Raw genomic sequence first — 20,377 nt, 5'->3', positions numbered from 1 at the left:
ATGCTATAATATATTCTACTCTCTGTTGCATAACCTATGTTGACTCTATAGACGGTGTATGTATTGAATTTGTTGACATAATGCTAGATCTACATCTTTCTCTATTCATCTTTCTGTACATCTACAGTACATACAGTTGAGTCATACGTTTACGTACGCCTTGCTGAATCTGCAAAATGTTAATAATTAAAAATAAATAAATAAAATGAGAGGACTTATTAAAAAGAGCATTTTTAAAAATGCATACTGCTCTGAATAAGCTATTTCACATAACAGATGTTTACATATAGTCTAAAAGACACAATAATAACTGAATTTATACAAATGACCCGGTTCAAAAGTTTACATACGCTCGATTCTTAATATGGTGTGTCGTTATCTGGATGATCAAGGACTGTTTTTATGTTTTGTGAGAGTTTTGCAACATTTTCTGCATATTTACGCAGTGGCTATATGATGTTGAGATCCATCTTTTCACACTGAGGATAACTGAGGGATTTATACACAACTGTTACAAAAGGTGCAAACATTCATCGATTCTCAAGAAGGCAACACGATACATTAAGGGCCAGGGGGGTGTAAACTTTTGAACAGTCTGATCAGTGTAAATTGTTATTATTTTGTCTTCTGGGGAAGCATGTAAATATCTTATATCGCTTCTGAAGGGCAGTACTAAATGGGAAAAAAAGAAAAGATCTTTAAACAATACAGTAACAATGGAAAAATGAGTTCTCAATAAAAAAAGTTTTCTTTACAGTGATATACCCAATTCTAAACTGATCAGTTAATTAGGTTATTTAGGTCTTAATGACATGGACTAGGTTTGTTGTATGTAGGGAAAACTTCACACCATGCAGGGCAGGAGGTCCCCAGGACTGGAGTTATTATCTAAAGGTTCAAAATGGTGCTCATTCAACAGAACATTTTAGCTATAGACGTGAATCTGCTTCTACATTCAGAACTTTTTTACATGTCTGGTCACAGCTCTCCATCTGCATCAGTTAAAGACACGACAAACACACTTCACTCACAATTTGAATTTGAGAAAAGTTCTCTTGTTTGCTTATTCATTTGTTCGCGCCACTGCTGTATACCCGCCACAGTTCTACACCTGCCAGTGGCCTGTGTTTAACCACAGCTGGAGTTTTATTTGGTGACTCTCTCGCTTTTTTTCATCATTGGAGATATGGAGGTGGCTGTGTGCATGGTTTCTCAGGGCTTTAAATAACACCATTGTTCTCAGTTATCACTGCTGCTCCACTTACAATGCACAGTGAGGATGCAGCCTGGTGCAGATGTTCCTTTAACTATGTAACGCTATTCTCACTGTTGCTTTTATGATGCATTATTGTTCAAAAAAAAAAAAAGTGTGTGCTAAGGATTACATAGTGCCACCGGGAATATTTTATCCATTTGCATCTATACACACACGAATTGTGAGTGTGCATGTGGGTCTGTCTATTCTATTATGTGAAGGAGGTAGTTGCACGGAGGAAAAAAGAGATGCCATGTCATTCTGATGGATTTGAAGCTTCAGTGCTAGAGCAAATAAATTAATCTTCAGTGTCTTAGGTGGAAAAATACGTTTGTTTGTGTGTGTGAACTTGATGACTGGAAAAGTGTGTGTGTGTGTGTGTGTGATTTCCCTGTTAGAGTGGAACAGGAAGGCTGGCTACTCAGGAAAGGAAACTGCCTTTATCAAACACCAGATGCAGGACAGCATGTGCTTACACTGCAGAAAAACACGCACACACACACACACACACACACACACACACACACACACACACTGCTAAACTTATATTTCTGCTATATAAAAATAAATGTTTGTGCACTCTTATTCAGTGCATCAGTGATCATGCACATATAAAGAAGCCTCAAACCATCGGAAACATGGTCTCTGGATATATTGATCATTATAATTATGCGATACTTGCAGTAAATACTTTAAGTAAAAAAAAAATCATTAATTAATCCCCAAAGTGGATTAATTTTCTATAACAGCATGCCCGAAGTGTTTTATTCCTCATATACAACAGCAATTTGACAACAATTCTAATTTTTAATTGATCAAGGAACGACACACTGCACTTTATAACCGATTATAGTTAAACTTAATGTTATGGACCATCTGTGAGTTCCGGCTATCGCTTACAATCTAATCATGTGACTTATATTGTTATGTGACTGAAAGACCAGAAAGCACAAAGTCCTCAGTTCTGAAGACTCTCCTGTGTCGGGAAACTTACACAAAGCTGACACCCGAAACTCCTTCCATAAATAAACTTAAATAACCTTCACCATGTCAACAGTTATGTGCTTTCCTTTGTTAAACAACACCACGTGTTTTTAATCTTAAGCCTCAGATTATGAGACGCAGCCGTCATACAAGTGAATGATCTGTTACTATTACTATGATCTGTTACTATAATAACAAACAAACAAAAAAAATCTATACAATAACATATTAGATCTAGGGCATTAATATAAGCCTATTTACAGCCAGAACTACTGTCAGAGCCATGCTGTAACAGAAAATTAATCAACACCTTCTGATTTGAGAGTTCAACACCTGCCTAATATTGTGTACCAAAACAGCTCTGACCCGTCGATGCATGGACTCCACAAGGCCTCAGAAGGTGTGCTGTGGCAACTGGCACCAAGACTTTAGCAGCAGATCTTTAAAGTCTTGTAAGTTGTGAGGTGGGTCCTCTATGGATCGGAATTGTTTGTCCAGCAGATCCCACAGATGCTCGATCGGATTGAGATCTGGGGAATTTGGAGGCCGAGTCAACACCTTGAACTCTTTCTCATGTTCTGCAAACCATTTCCTGAAGCCATCAAAATTTGGTCCTGGTCAACGTCGCTCGGATCCTTACGCTTGCCCATTTTTTCGAGAACTGACAAATCACTTGCTGCCAAATATATCCCTCCACTTGTCAGGTGCCAGTGTAACGAGATAATCAATGTTATTCACTTCACCTGTCAGTGCTTTTAATGTTCTGGCTGGTCCGTGTAAGTGCACATGCTAATTTGTTAAGCCTTCTGCTTATTATTTAGTTATCCATTTTACAGCATGTTATTCAGTAAGTAGAGTGAAACAAAGAGCTGTGCCTTGGAATCTGAAGGATTTACAATGTTGTCCTACTTTTGAACTGATTTTAATGAATCTGTTCCGAGGCTTGGAGGATTCAACGCTTCTATCGTGTATTTGTTGTGCAGTCCTGTCCAGCCAACACTGACGAGTTTACGCTGTAATGTGTGAATGGCTTTATTCAGGCCCCTCGGCTGATGGGTGCAGTTGCATATTTCATTGGTATTTCTATTGTTTGGAGAAAGCGGGTCTTTCCTCCCACAGAGATCCAAGATTCATTTATGGAATTCCACAGTTCTGGAATTCCTCGCCGGTGTTTATTTGTGAAAATGATACATAATGACTGGCACATTCTGGTCCTGGGCGCATGAGCCAACGTGTTTTTGGTGTTTGTGTCTGTTTGTGTGGTCCAGCATCATGTTATACTGTAACACTTGTGAGTTACCTCTACAATGACCACAAACAACAAGAAAGTTCAACAATCCCACAGTGCAACTGTGACAAAATAAAACAGCAGTGACAATGTACAGTGGTGAAAACAGATGTGGGCAGAGAATGCATGGTTTACACAATATTTTTGATATGCAATCATAAATAATAAATGATATCACTCCCAGCAATATTGTTCAATACTAAATGTCTATAAAAATTAATTTACGTATTTTTTTTTTAATAACATTTTAAAATGAACATTTAAATTTTTTTAGGATTAAATAAAAAAAACAATATTTAATAAAGATATCTATGATATCTTTAAAAGTGTATTGTAACATAATTTATAATTATATCAATATTATATCACTACAACTCCAGTCTTCTCTGTTGTCCTATGAAAATGTTTATAGAGAATAAAAAATTTAAAAATATAAATGACATAAATCAAATGTTAAAGAAAAAAATGCAATAAAAGTACAAATCAAAATTTGTGGCATATTTTTAAACAAAAATTTTAGTTTTGCAAACATTCTTATATTAAAACCTTGATATGATTTTAATATATATATATATATATATATATATATATATATATATATATATATATATATATATATATATATATATATACATATACATATTTACATTTGGCTTTCACTAACACACTAACAGTAAATCAAACCTTGATTTTTTTTTAATTTGATGATCTTCTAATGAGTATCCAATACAGTAAAAAAAAAAAAAAAAAAAAAAAAAAAAAAAGGTTTTCTGCCAAAAAATGACTTGGAATTCTTTTGCTGTGAAACTCAAGCATTCGTTTCAGTTCAGTGATACGTCTGGATGATCCTATTACTTGGAATTTTAACTTTTTTTTTTTTTTTTTTTACCTTCATCCCTACTTTATCCCCTGTCCCACTTTTCTCCTCCCCTCCCTTTCATCTTGTCTGTCCCCACAGTGTTCCCATCCTCTGGATAATATTTCCTACTTTGATCATGAAGTAAGAGGAGCGAGTCTGTCCCATAATGCTCACTTTTAGGAATCTGATCTCATTTCCAGCTAAAGTGAAATCTTATTCCTCGGATGCCATTTAAATTCAAGTAAAAAGGGAACGTGAGAAGGTATCCTGACTAACAGCCTGCACAGTCTCAGTGGTTGAGAACTACTTTCTAGTAGTTTTTACAATTTTAACACTTAGACAGTTAAGTGTGGTTGGCTACACTGAGTGGAAAAAAAAAAATCTGCTTTACTACTATAGGCTTGGAAATCAAAATAATCAGGTAACAACTCTTAACACGATGGAAACCATGTGACAATTTATTCTGACTATGAAGAGCTGCTTTTTGGACTTGACTAAAATCCAATCTCAGAAGAAGTTTTTTTTTTTTTTTTTTTGCTCTTGTAACCAGTAATATCAGGATCAGATGGCATTACTTCAACAAATAAAAAATCTAAATGAAAATTACGTTACGTAATCATCAAGTGGCTGTGATGAGACTAGACCAGAGAGTATAGAGTATAGGTGGCTCCAACATGTTTACAAATACAGTTTACTAAGCCAATTACTCAGAAATACCTCCTAATGCCAGAAATACAAAACATCAGGTGTGACAGCCAATAACATCGCTAACAATCTTAAAGGGATGGTTTGTTAATGTTTCGGTTTTGTGAATGTTGCAGTATTCTGAATTTTTTCGGTTTCCTGAATGTTACGTTCAATGCTTTCGGTTCTAAGACTGTTCAACCTGTCACGTTTTCTATGGGTTTCTAAAAAGATTTTTTCAATTTTATTCCAACAATTTGACTGCAACATTTATGTTGTCTGATGTATGAACATTAACACACTAAATCACTATTTGGGAACATCGTGTCAACAAGCAAATTGTTATTATGGCATGTGTGTTAATTCTTAGAGCCTGGTAAATGTTTGACTGCTCAATCAGATAACTTTCTCTATTAACTGTGAATACAAACCAAAAGACAGAATCTGAAAACCAATATCAAACAACAAAAGCTCAAAAGTCAGGAATACACAACACAAATGAAAGCCACATGGCCTTGAAAGTGTTGGCTTATTAGTACTGAGGTTATATTAAATACAGTTTTATGTAGTCATATTCAATAACATGGCTTTTACATGATCGTGCACATATTCAGAAGCCAATGAGGTTATACAGTACAGCCATTGGGTTTAAATAGCGTGGGCGATTAGAGACAGAATCAGTTGAGGTGTATGCAGTTGTGTGTACTCAGTATTTGAGTAATAGTGACCTCTGCTGGCTGGGAGGCCATGAATTTGAAAAAGTACACTCTGAATAGATTGAAAGGGTGGTGTTAATCAAATTTGAGTTAAAAACGTCAAAGTAACTCCACTAACATTGTACTGAATGCTGCAAACTCTGTATAGTAGATTATAATCGCAGGATGCACTCAAATAAATGCAATTAATTAACTAAATTGCAGTTCCCTCCCTTTTTCCCCACATACAGCACTTTACAATTTTGTTCCTCTGCACAAACTGTATCAAATGCAAATCTGATTTAAAAAACATTTTCTTTAACCTCTTTTTTCACACATTGTGCAAACATACACCAGTAAGCTTTAATATTAAAACCACCTGCCTAATTGTATCGTGTAGGTCCCCCTTGTGCTGCCAAAACAGCTCTGACCCATTGAGGCATGGACTCCACAAGACCTCTGAAGGTTTGCTGCGGTATCTGGCACCAAGACGTTAGCAGCAGATTCTTTAAGTCCTGTAAGTTGCGAGGTGGGACCTCTATGGATCGGACTTGTTTGTCCAGCACATCCTACAGATACTCGATCAGACTGTGATCTTGGGACTTTGGAAGCCAAGTCAACACCTTGAACTCTGTCATGCTACTCAAACTATTCCTGAACAATTTCTGCAGTGTTGCAGGGCACTTTATCCTGCTCAAAGAAGCCACTGCCATTAGGGAATACCGTTGCCATGAAGGGGTGGATTTGGTCTGCAACAATGTTTAGGTAGGTGGTGTGTGTCAAAGTAACATCCACATGAATGACAGGACCCAAGGATTCCCAGCAGAACATTATCTAGGCATTACAATGCCTCCACAGACTTGCCATCTTCCCATTGTTCCATCTCTCTTGCACCACTTTTGGTGGGTACTAACCACTGCATACCAGGAACACCCCACAAATTTTGGAGACGCTCTGACCCCGTCATATATCACAATTTGGCCCTTGTCAAAGTTCGCTCATATCCTTATACTTGCCCATTTCTCCTGCTTCCAACAACTCAGCCGCGAGAAACGGATTGTTCACTTGCTGCATAATATACCCCACTTTGACAGGTGCTATTACAATATATACAATATAATCAGTGTTATTCCCTTCAACTGTCAGTGGTTTTAATGTTATGGCTGATCGGTGTAAGCTGACAAGAAAATCATCACACTCCTTCATACCTCTGTAGTCACATGGTTCTCTCAAGTGCAGTTATTACTACTGTCAAATCGTGTATTTCTTTGAGTACTGCATTTTGAGAGAAACAGATTCCAAGGGATTTCTGTTGGGAAAAATGGTTAGCATGAATCCGCCCTTGTATGCTGATTTCCAGTATGTAAAAGGATGATACATTTGGTGATTGCAAACAATGCAAATGGTCAAAAATAGCAAGAGTAACACAGAGTTTTAAATCAGTTCAAAATGATGGCATTTTTAATACATCACCCTGTACTGCAATAGCAGGATTGAGCATGATGATGGTACAGAATGGATTAGCACATACCTGAATTATAAGAACTGAAGCAGAGGAGTTCAGCTGTTGAGTCTGTCTGCAGGGGGGCTTGCTTTGCTGAAGCTTTTTTTTTTTTTTGCATAAATGTGTGCAAATCTGCAGATTAGGCCGGATTTCTTTGAAATATAACATCTGGGTGCACCACACACACACACAGACTCTCTCTCTCTCGCTCTCTCTCGCTCTCTCCCAGGCACAGACCTCAGAAATTTAGCCTTCCTACACACACAAACATGCAATCACACATACATAGTAATTACACTGAGTTAGAACCTCATCTCCAGCTGCGATCACCATGTGTTTATTTCCTTTACGGTGTTACTCTAAAGATGAACTTTCTTCCTCCACACATCACACACAAGCGAACGCTTAAGGTCGATGCTTGCCTGGTGTCAGCAAGTGCAAACCACACATTTTAGTAAATATTTACTCATTAATAACACGCTTGGTTGGTTCCGTAGCACAAACCGCTCTCTCGCTTGCTAAAGCAATTTACCTAGCTGACGTTTTACACAGCCTGGGTGTCATAATCGCTGTAGTGATTATTTTTCACTCTGCAATTTTCTGCTTGTGTCATTTCAGAGTAGTGAATACAGAAGCGTTTGTGGTTTTCTGATAGTGGCATCATTTTAATGGTGGCCCAGCAACCTGTTAGTATATTTCCTTTTGTAATGTTGTGTTTAGTCTGAATGGTGACTCACCTTATTCCTGCAGCAGCACGAGTGACCTACTGATATACCACAACAACGTTATACAGAAAACACAAATAAAAACCGGACCCGGATTTATGATTCCAGTTAACACATTAAATATTCATCTGTCTGTAATAGGATAAACTGTTGGACTGTTGGTTTACAAAGAATAATTATGTGAATTACGCCAACTGACGTTCTCAATTGAGAACTTCTATAACAACATGACAGTAGTTCCGGCTATAATGTAAACGATATCTTTCCATTAATATACTAATATTATTGTTTCTAGACTAGCAATTTTAGCAGGGACTTGTATAGTCGACGCACCACATGATCTAAGCTGAATAATATCCAGATTAAGAAAAGTGATATTATTTAACAAAGCATGTGATAATTGTAAAATGATCGAGTTGAAAGCAATGTCCAAAGCTGTTGTTATTTTCTGTCTGAAGTGTTTATAGGTAAACTGCTTCTGTAATGGCACACAGCAGCACCACTTACTAACTGTTTTACATGTTTAATTCGGACATGAATCATGATCAGGGTGGAATCAGTATTTTACATACCAAGTTTATATGTTCTCATAGAAGAATGAAATCCATAATATTAACTACTAAAAGAATTCAAATTGGATCAGATTATGAAATACACAGCACACATCAATAGAGACTGGAGGTTTGTTTTCTACACTGTTTTAGCTAGCTAGATAGTTAATGACAGTTCATTAGCAGTGGTGGCTTGGTGGTTACTGATCGGAAAGTCGGCGGTTCAAGCCCCAGCACTGCCAAGCTGCCTTTGTTGGGCCCTTGAGCAAGGCCATTAACCCTCTCTGCTCCAGGAGTGCTGTATCATGGCTGACCCTGCGCTCTGACCCCAGTCTCCTGACATGCTGGGGTATGCGAAGAAAATAATTTCACTGTGCATATGTATATGTGATCAAGAAAGACTCATTATTAGCATCATCCTTTGGCAAAGTAGCACACTGAGAGATCCCTTTAGCCTAAAACGAGTTTGTGTTTAAGCTAGCTAACTAATTAGCCAACTAGCACACACTGTAGACTTTGTGCTATGTTCTGTTTCCAAGACTTTCAATCAGTTTCAGTAAATTCATAATCATGTGATGGCAAAAAGCTTTGCTGGTCATTTAACATAAAACCATTTTATAAACATTTTATTACATGTGTCTTTTTGAACATGCTGACTCTGTAGCTTTGTGCATTATTTAACCTTGGTGAAAAGTTACGAAGTCTGTAATTAATAACATCATGAATAAATTCATTAATCTCCTCAGGGGCATTTTGCTCTTTGAGAGAAAAAAAAAATTCTCTTAAACAAGCAATGAGGTGTTAAAATCTTGTTTGTTTGTTTATTTATTTATGTATTTTAATTTCTTAAATCGCAACAATTCTTAAAGCCAAAATATGATATACTATGTTGCAAAATGTTAGTAGATACGGCCTATAAGGTCTGTGCTTGTAGCTGTTGTGTGACTAATATCACACCTTTTTCATACTCTTTACAAGAGCAGGCATCAAAATCATTAAGTATTTTCACACTGCTTTCTTAACTTCCTCCATATGTGTGACTCAACATGGCATGTATGCTGTATGTTGGTGTTGCTAGTTCCTTCCTCTGCACACAAGCTCCATGAAGAGACGAGAAACGGCGTCTCTGCAGACCCCAAGGTCACTTATAACACTCGAGCCTGAGTACTCACAGGAGAGAGAGGGATCCTGATTGATTACCGTAGAGAGCTGGAGTGCTCTGTGGAAGGAGATGATTTGCTAACATTAGAAAGCCAAAGACAGCAGCAGAAGAAACGACTACATACTGAAAATGAATACTGATGCCCATAATAGTAACAGAAAGCAGAACTGGTACCTAACCTTGGTACCTCAAAAAAAAAAGACAAAAAAAAGAAAAAAAAAAAAAGCCCACAATACTAAAACCTGACTGCACATTCCACAGCAATAGTTAGCAACAGTAATTTAAATTCTAAATAAATGCTTGTGCGTGCATGTGTGTATGCCACATGGTCCAGTAAAAAGGCTGTCTGACTCTTTAAGGGGTCAGTAATGAATGAAATGGACATATGGGTCTAATTTGATACGGAAATCTGCTGTATAATTTTTCAAATATGCGTTAATGAGTGGATGAATTAGTTACATTATATATACACCAAATGAGCCCCATCTCTCAGGAGCATTAAGTCACACTATGATGCGGCGTGACTCTCTAGACATCTCACATTTGATTCGATCATGATGTTGACATCTTTATAAGATGCGCTTATAAAATCCTAGCTTTAATTTTTCTTACACTGTTTAGTTTTCATTAGATATGTTTAGTACCGTTGACATTTTTAAATAAAATGTGCCTTTTGTAAAAGTTTTGGGAAATCACCATGCATCTCAGAATGAATCATTTTCCCGACTACTAATGCTATCTCAGACAAGTTTAATAGGATCTGATTATAGAATAAAATAAGACTTTTTATAGTTACTTTAAAAGTACACCCATTTAATTATTTAAGCAATATTATTGTTATCAATTTAAGCTGCGCACTATATAAAGTAGTGTTGTGTTGATATGATATGGATATTGTAATAAATAGCATCGAATAAAGGTTTTCTGAGAATGTTGTGGGTATCATTGTTGTTGGTCGTTACAGTGTTAACTACAGTATTCACTGTATACAGAGTGGCTTCTCGCTAACAACATGCTAAAATCTATTTTTCACAGTGTGTTCTACGTGTCAAAGCACCCCTAAAGCAGAAGTTGCATGCATTGCCTGCAACGATCATGGAGCCAGTTCACCACCTAACAGTGTCTAAAAACCTTGCTCGCTAAGTGTGATTTCCTTACCGAGTGAATGTCAGGCTTTGATCAAGTTACTGGACAGCTATGTGCCATAGTGAATCAATTCAGTCTGCAATCACATTCCAGCTGTCCGAACGTCTGTGATACACCTGCTCCACAGTCAGAATGAAATCTTTAACTGCAGTTTTCAATTTACTTTTGAAAGTAATCAGAGTTTAAAATGGTAGAATTTCACTTGTGATTGAGATATGTGCAAAAGATAAACACGTGAAGGGTTTTCCCAGACCGCCACACATTTATGAAAGAGATGTTTTGAAATATTGCCTTAGTGATTTGGAACTGTTATCAAACCTATATATTGTGATACAGTATTATGTATTGTGAATGCATTTCGATATGATGTTCTGCCATATTCCCCAAAGAGTAATAGAAATGAATAAGAATGTAGAAGAAATCGTCTCCTTGTCTGAATATAAAGAATCTTTTAGATAGAAGTCTTAGAAGAAGAGAAAAGACAGAAGAGTCAGACTATTCTGAGCAACACATTAAAGAGAAAAAAAAATACTGAAACTGCTTCAGAATATCACAGACAAAAATACTGAGAGTGAAAGTGAGAGACAAGGAATGTGAGAGAAAGACAAAAAAAGGAAGCTAAAAAAAGAGGCTCTGTTCTGTTGCCCTGATGTGGGGCCTCTTTAATGAATGCCTCGCTGCCTATGTCACTGAGGAGTGTAGTTATTACTGTGAGACATCTCTCCAGGCCAGAGGTTTACCTCCCGCCAGACCAGAATCCTCCCATTTCCCAGCTTCCCCTGCAGCCTGACGTAACCAGGACAACCAGAGCGCTGGGGCTGTTTGGAAAACCCCCTTAAATCTGCCACAGCCCATTGGGTCTGCTGCAGATTATTTGCCTTGGTGAAGCAAAGAACAAAGCAAGGAGAGAAATTTTTTATGCTGTCATTGCTTGCTGTGAGACACATGCACACACTCACACACTCACACACTCACACACACACACACACACACACACACACACACACACACACACACACAAACCGCCGGCTTCTTATTCATCATCTTTTAATTTGAGTCAGTGTGAGATTTCTGCAACAAAATCCCTAATTATAGACATGAAACACATAGTGATTAAAGCACTGAGTGAGTAAAGCACTGAATGCTATAAAGTGTGGGCTAGGCAATATGACAAAATTGTGATAAATTATAAATTATCATCATAAATGTCACAATATGCTTTCCTGAGATATTGTGACATCTGTTTAATATTATAATTAAAAAAAAGTAATTACAAACGGATTAAAAGTAGCTTAATGTTTAATATTGTAAAAAGTAAAAAAAAATAAAATAAATAAATAAATATATATATATATATATATATATATATATATATATATATATATATATATATACATATATATATATATATATATATATACAGGGTATATTGTACAAATATGCACTTTTTTTTTAATAAATAAAAAGTTAATTTTGTTACATAAGATATAAAAAAAATAATTATTATATAAGTGTGATGAGATCTTGTGCTTGTTTGGGACGAGACACATGAGCTACGTTCTTCTTCTTCCTTTGTCTTTCGTGTGTTTGCTGATGCAGCAGCAGATGGACAGTAAAAGCTAGAAGCCTGCTTTGAAATATTGCAGCAGAGCATCCAGAGGCATATTTCAGTTGTATGTCGAAATCCTACAGGCGGTCAGCTCAGTTCTACTTTGTAAAAAAGGGTATTTTCTTTCAAATGACACACTTCCTTAATCACACACTAACCTCTTATGACTTTAAGGGTTTAATGAGGCATGTATTGTACTGTACCATATACACACTTCTGCATTTCTGGACTAGACACTGTACAATATGGCTCTTTGTTATCACTTCTATGCACTAACACCGTTCTCAGCACACACTTTCCATGACTCTCTCTCATTCGTACAGACATTTGCATTTATATATTAGCGGACAATTTTATCCAAAGTAGCACACGCCTGAGACAGGATACAATCCGTCCCAATACACTCTCACTCAGTTCTGAAATCTTCCTCAACTGCAAGCACACCAAGGAAATGTCTGAGAAATACAGTACATGGAGAGGAAAGAGGCCACACTGTTCCAAGGAAGTTGGAGTTCAAGACAGGACCAAAACAAACATGAGCACATGGCTTGTTGCCATGGGAACCATGACACAAAGGGGGGATTTGTGACATGATGTCAAAACACATCTTTGTGCTGATCTATCTGATGCAAACACACTTGTCAATCCCACAATAGCGAGAGAAAATCTAGCAAAAATCTACAAAGGCAACTGGTTTATTTGTCGAATACATTTCTATTTGAAAACTGCAGCATATGTGGCTATGATTTCTGAACCCTGTAAAGCTAAGTTTTCTATACTGTAGGTTTATTTTGTTTTCCTGTAGGTCAGGCTTTATTGTTTACACAGTTTATGACTCACAACCTTTATTCATTTGCTGGAGAGAGGAGTTTAATTTCAGTGCTTTCTTACTATGGAGTAAGAAAATACACTATATGACCAAAAGTTTGTGGACACCGGAAATGTATAGAATGTCTTTGTATGCTTAGCATTATAATTTCCCTTCACTGGAACTAAGAGGCCCAGAGCTGTTCCAGCATGACAATGCCTCTGTGCACAAAGCAAGCTCCATGAAGACATGGTTTGCCAAGTTTGGAGTAGAAGAAATCGAGTCTCCTGCACAGAGCCCTGACCTCAACCCCACTGAACACCTTTGGGATGAACTGGAACTCTGACTGCACCCCATACCTCCTCCTCACACATCATCAGTGCCTGACCTCACTAATGTGTCTCTTGTGTCTGAATGAACACAAATCCCAACAGCCACGCTCCAAAATCTATTAGAAAGCCTTCCCAGAGGAGTGGAGGTTTTTATAACAGCAAAGCGGGGACTAAATCTGGAGGGATGTTCAGTACTTTTGTTCACAAGCTTTTGGCCATATACATATACATCATTCAAATTATTATAAACATTATTCAAATTATTATAAACATTCTTTGCCACTACTTATACTTATTTTATTTTCCTATAACAGTAATTTTGAATTTTTTTTTATTCCATACATAAGCAACAAAATAAACTTCTATTAGCTACAAGTGCCCCAAATGTAAACACATGTGGAGTGAAAACAGCACGGGCTGTGTCATATAACAAACAGACAAGGACTTTTTGCTGTGAAGTTCTGCACAATAGTCTTTATAAAGTTGAGGTAAATTACATTTTTCTATGGTTGACCTTCACTCCCTGGTGATTATATCAAAGTGTTCAGTGGCGAGTGACGCAGATTATGCTTGCTTTGTACTTTTTCCTTTAAAGGTTACTCATAAGGCATGTGTAGTTTTAGTCGAGGGAATGAGGTTGATGAACGTTGATGCAATTCCAGTTTATCTCACAGCCAGCGTGGGGGGTTAATAAATATTATCTACACTTTGATATGTTGCGTTATTACATACTTTGGACAGGCAGTGTACAGATATATATTTTAGTTCTCTCTCACGCACACACTGTACACACTGTCTCCCTCTCCCTCAGATGAATAAGAGCAATCGGGGACATAATGGCTAAAAGTGCGTTCTCCAATGCCTTACCCGAGGCAGTTTGTGAGCGTCTTTCCCATCAAGAGAAGCCCACGCACAAGCTTATCCCATGACCTATTTACAACAATGTCTTTCTGAAATGACCCCCACAGTCAAGCCAGTGCAACACTAGACCGAAGGACATGGCTAATGAAAAAAGCCTCACTCATTTCTTAAAGGAAGGAAATGAGGAAACAGTGTTGATTAAACATCAGAGCAGCAAATACACCGAAGGTGGAAAACAAAAATGGCAGCACAGTTCTTATAATAAATCATTTCTACACAATCGTCCGCAGCTCCATTGTCTATACTCCACTTTGGGTAATCGTGAATTACTAACATGGCCTAGTTACGTCCACGATCCCCTGTGGCATGCTGGCAAAAAGCCACACAGGCACTTCATGACTTCAGGTCCAATGGGATTAAAGTGAAACTTCAAGATCTCTGTGAAGTAATTAAATAGGAAATATTGCTGAAAGAAAGATGAAAGCCCTTATATCTGTTTCATGTAGATATATACACACATACACTTATACTGTACTAACTATATTATAATATGCTTCTTTGTGTATCACAGCCTTGAAGGAAATGGTGCCTGTGATTCAGTGGGGTTTCAGGGTCTTGTGGCAGCTTGTCAGGGTAAAAGCTGACGATTATGGGAAACTGGGGCAAATACTGCAAATATTGATATTTAGATTCTTTGGGATTCTCTTGAAATATTCTGTTTTGAAAATGTGTAGCACACATTTGTTATTAATATGCCTGTATTAAGACACATAAAGAATTGTTTTGTTGTCTCTTGGTGACCTGAATCAAAATCAAATTGAATCTTGACGTGTGTGTGTGTGTAATGTGTAATGAATAGTGGTATTGCTCCTGTTTCCACAGACTCTGTTCTCATTAGAAATCCCCCATCAGTCAATCACAGTGGGTGAGACAGCAGGCTTATTAATAGCCATGAGATGCAGTATTGACTCTCACACAGAAAGGAGGAGTGTACGGTGTGTGTTAATGGCCTAAAGCTTATAGCTCATTACGAGAGGCTTGGTGGAGGAGTGAGAGGACAGACTTACTGACAGCACTGACATTCCACAGAGATGAAACAGTCTGTTTCTGCTCATCACTAATCACTGCTCATTATCCAGGCATTAGGCTTGTTACTTGGGTGCTGGCTGTGAATAGGGCCGTTTCACTTGCCCGTGAGGTGTGTATATATACAGAATACATGTGTCATCTGACTTTTAATGGGATCCTTACTTGGCAGGCAGACTTGCGTGTGTCCATAATACTGTTCACTTTCTGGAACAATGATTTGTTGTTTTTATTATGTGCTTAAAAAAGACAAAAGTGGAAATAAAGTCACGTAATTTATTACCACTTAAGTGTGCAAAAAACTGATTGATAGCATTTATTTCTAGAAAGAAGCAAAATTATCTGCCTATAGATAATTTAAAGCTTGAAATGAATACACATGTTGAGTAATAATTTGAATAATATTACATTTGGTTTATATATCTTATAATAGGAAATACAAGCTAAATGTGATTGTTCTCATTTGCTGTGATAAAATTGTTTGCATTGTGGGCCTAATTATGGCACTGTCCATAGGGCTACGTGAGCCTTTCCCAACAACCGACACAAACCTACAGACACATTATATGCACTCTGAGTTATGAGAAGAGGATGACTTTGAAACAAAACACTCCTTACTGTATGTCATCAGAAATCTATGCTTCACCCAGCCCTTTAAGACAGCCCATGTCTGTTGGAATAAGCCTTAATAAAATGTACATAATCAGATATTTTCAGTCATTTGTCAAGAACTCAAGAACTGATGTAGGTGTCATGCCTCTCACCTCCTAAAAATATGCTGGTAGGTGGATTGGATTTGCTAAATTGCCCCAAGGTGTGAATGAGTGTGTGAGTGTGAGTGTGCGTGATGCCCTGTGGACTGACATCCCGTCCAGAAGCCTTGTCTCTCCCTGCTTACGGAGGCTGAGAGGATAACACAGAGACAGCATGTGGGGAAAGGACCTGGACAATAAGCAGCTTCACTCCTCACACATTTTAATCAGATAGTACAACACATTGAACAATTTGTGACCCAGATAGAAGTGCAGGCAGACAGGTAAGAAATGTCACAGACCTTATTAAGTCTGGCGTGGCACAGTGGCAGTGCAGGGGTTGGCAATCCGATGGATGTTTGATGCCCTCTGGCAGATGGCGTCTCATCCTGGGTTTAGTCTTACCTTGTGACAGGGTCTGGATTCACTCTGAATTGGATTAGAAGTTATGGGAAATAAATGACTCTTAATTATTATTACTATTATTTAATGGCTTGAAAAATATGGCTTACATAAAATTCAATGCTAGCAAAATCAAATAACAAATGATTACTTACATTTGTCAATTAGCCAATGATGCTTATATTGTTACATTATTTTTATTATTAATACTTGCTTTGCAGAGGCAGCGTTTTCTACTGAATTGTTTTGACATGCTCGCCATCTAGTGGTGTGTTTGCACTATTACACCCATATCTTTCAGAAATTGCTTTATTCATTGATTTTATATCCTCTCTCTTTTATTCTCTCTCTCTCTCTCTCTCTCTCTCTCTCTCTCTCTCTCTCTCTCTCTCAAGCCATAATGGTCCTAGTTTTGCTTTTGGTAACAACGACACCCACCACTCAGACAACTGGAAACAACACTACTGGTAAGTTTAAAAAATAGATTATTAATAAGTAAATGTTAAGTAAATAAGTAAACTATTTATGTTATGCATGTATTTCTTCTACATTAATTAACCAAAACTACACTCATAGAAGGCCAATCTTTGTTTAAAGCAAAATCCCAGGCTATGTTATTTATTTATTTATTTATTTATAGATATGTTTCATATTAATATACTGTCTTTCTGTCTTTAATAATCTTGTGCATTCACAATCAGTAGTTTAGTTTAAAAGACTTTTCTTTATTGAGAGGGTGATTTGGTGGACTTTGAATGGAAATATGGTGAGAAACCAGAGTGTTAATAAACCTAAGTTCAGGTACGAACCTTATTAAAATTCCATTTAGTAATAGTAAATAATCACTTCGTACTAAACTCAAAGAATTGCCTAGCTATGCTTTGTCAGATAATGAAAGCATGCTAGGCTACAAATTATATGGAGTGCACTCTGAATGGCATTTACTTTTGATCTCTATGGAGAGGGATCATTGTGTTCTCATGGTGGAAGGCGTAGGCTTTGCTGGAAGTAGGTCAAAAGTGCAGCCGATTCATAAAAGGTCTCAGCTGTTTAAGGTGAATTCCTGCATGGCTGATATGAAATGTCACATTGTCTTTTTACAGATATATTTGTACACCCCTGGCATAGTTTTCGTTCTTCATATTCCACACATGTAAAATACATCCTCAAACGCTACTACGATAATTTTTATCCCCATTGGAACATACAGTGCTGTGAAAAAGTATTACTGCTCTCTTCTGTTTTTGTGTATATCTCGTACTAAATAGTTTTAGATCTTCAAATGAAATATAACATAAAACAAAGGCAACCTGAGTAAAACACACAATACAGATTTTATTATTATATTATTTTTTTGATTGATGCAAAAAAGTTATCCAACACCTGTCACCCATTTAAAAAAACTAATTGCCCCTTAAATTTAAAATCTGGTTGTGCACCTTTAGCAGCAATAACTGCAACCAAACGCTTCCGATAACTGGAGATCAGACTTTCACTAACTTCTAGGACTGGCATTTACTCCTGTGCTTTGGATCATTGTCTTGCTGCATAATCCAGTTGCGCTTGAGTTTCAATTTACGGATTGAAGACCGGAAATTCTCCTTTAGGAAATTCTGGTAGAGAGCAGAATTCATGTTTCCCTCAATTATTGCATATTGCTCAGGCCCTGAAGCAGCAAAGCATCCCCACACCATCACACTTCCACCACCATGCTTGACCATAGGTATGATGTTCTTTTTGTGGAATTACGGCAGACGCCTGTCTTCCAAACAGTTCCATTTTTGACTCATCATCCACAGAACATTCTCCCAAAAGGTTTGAGGACCATCAAGGTGTGTTTTAGCAAAATTCAGACGAGCCTTAATGTTCTTCTGGGTTAGCAGTGGTTTTCACCTCGCCACTCTTCCATGGATGCCATTTTTGCCCAGTGTCTTTCTGATAGTGGAGTCATGAACAGTGACCTTTATTGATGCAGGAGAGGTCTCTAGTTCCTTTGACGTTGTCCTTGGCTCTTTTGTGACTTCCTGGATGTTCGTTGTTGTGCTCTTGGAGGAATTTTGGATGGTCGGGCACTTCTGGGAAAGTTCATTACTGTGCCGAGTTTTCCATTTGGAGATAATTGCTATCACTGTGGTCCTTTGGAGTCCCAGAGCCTTTGAAATAGCTTTATAACCCTTCCCAGACTGATGTATTTCAAATCGCCTTCTTCCACATAATTTCTGGAACTTTTTGGCATAGTGTGTTACTGGGTAAGACCTTTTAACCAACTTCATGCTGTTTAGAAAGTTCTATTTAAGTGTTGATTTGATTGAACAGGTTTTGCAGTAATCAGGTCCGGTTGCGTCTAGTCCAGCTGAACACCTTTATGAATGCAGTTTCATAGATTTGGAGAATTAGTAACTGCGGGGGCAGATACATTTTCACACAGGCCCAGTTGGTATTGGATAACTTTTTTGCTTCAATAGATAACATTATCATTTAAAAACTGTATTTTGTGTTTACTCAGGTTGCCTTTGTTTCATCTTAGATTTTGTTTTAATTTCTGAAACAATTTAGTATGAGACATACACAAAAACAGAAGAAATCAGGAAAGGGGCAAATACTTTTTCACAGTACTGAACATTTTAAAATCACTCAAAACATGTCTCATAATAAGGCTTTTTTTTGTTTTCTCAAACTGAATAACATGTAAAGAAAGCTATTAGATGACAGAGTAATGCTCAAAGCACTTTAGCCTGGCAAACAAACGTGAACAAATGTTGCTTGGCCACCCCCCCACCCCCCAAAAAAACAAGATAAACAAAACAACAACAAAATGAACAACAAAATCCACCTGAATGGGAAATGATGCATGACAAAAAAGCATAATTTCCTAATTACTTCCTTCTCCTCTGTCGTGAAAAATATCCAGTGTGACCTTTGTTTACCCTTATCAAGGAATTAAGAAAGCATGATTATGCAAATAGGAAAACTGATGTTATATGGGCTGTATTTGCATACTGGAACTTACTTAACACTAATGACTCAATAACACTTGTTCAGTACTGACTCAGATTCTTCAATGAGATTTTCGATTCCCCATTTCCTAATGGGAAGCACCTTTTTACTCACATTTTACTCAAATGATTTCCCTCAATGGGATTATTTTGTCTTATTTAAATAATAAATAAATACATTTAAAAACTGAAACATTGTATGTAATTATTGTATGTAACTGCGTCTTTCGGAATGCTGTGACGTTCATCTAAGCGTCATCTTTGCTCGATGCAGTCATGCCCTGGCTTACAGTGAATTATATGTAATATCATAGTGGTTGTTGATAGCCAGACTGCTTTAAAATACTGTGTGTTGGGTTTAATGTCACAACCCGCTGTTAGGTAAATGACTGGGATTTACCAATGCCGTCAAAACAGAACTCGGAGCAGTTTATTACATCAGGCATAATGAGTTTAGTTGGCAGCTGAGGGCAGGATCAGCTCACCCAGAACTTCCATTCCAGCTTGTGCAGCTCAGCTTCCTGTTCCTTTGTTTGCTATGCTTTTGACTGCCTCTCCTTCTTCCTTTAGACAACGGAGTGTTAACCAGCCCTCATATCCTGTCCACACTGCTCGTACTCTTACTTCTAGTGCTCATCGTGGCTTTCGTAGCATGCTACAGGCTCAGGTATCACACAC

The 20,377-nt window shown here is 37.4% G+C and overlaps 1 protein-coding gene across 2 annotated transcripts in view; it reads left to right on the top strand.

Moving 5' to 3' along the window:
- The window catches only part of ptprea (protein tyrosine phosphatase receptor type Ea), an 89,690-nt gene that overhangs the window by 41,938 nt on the left and 27,375 nt on the right, over positions 1 to 20,377 (top strand). For both annotated transcript variants that reach the window (XM_017484109.3, XM_017484111.3), the window contains exons 3-4: positions 17,099 to 17,170; positions 20,270 to 20,366. In XM_017484109.3, the coding sequence (XP_017339598.1) occupies positions 17,104 to 17,170; positions 20,270 to 20,366 (164 nt within the window). In that variant the 5' untranslated portion in view covers positions 17,099 to 17,103. The remainder of the gene's footprint in view (positions 1 to 17,098; positions 17,171 to 20,269; positions 20,367 to 20,377) is intronic.

The sequence above is a fragment of the Ictalurus punctatus genome, chromosome 13 (assembly GCF_001660625.3).
Source record: "Ictalurus punctatus breed USDA103 chromosome 13, Coco_2.0, whole genome shotgun sequence".
In the NCBI taxonomy this organism is placed as follows: Eukaryota; Metazoa; Chordata; class Actinopteri; order Siluriformes; family Ictaluridae; genus Ictalurus; species Ictalurus punctatus.
This window is presented reverse-complemented; position numbering and strand designations above follow the sequence as displayed.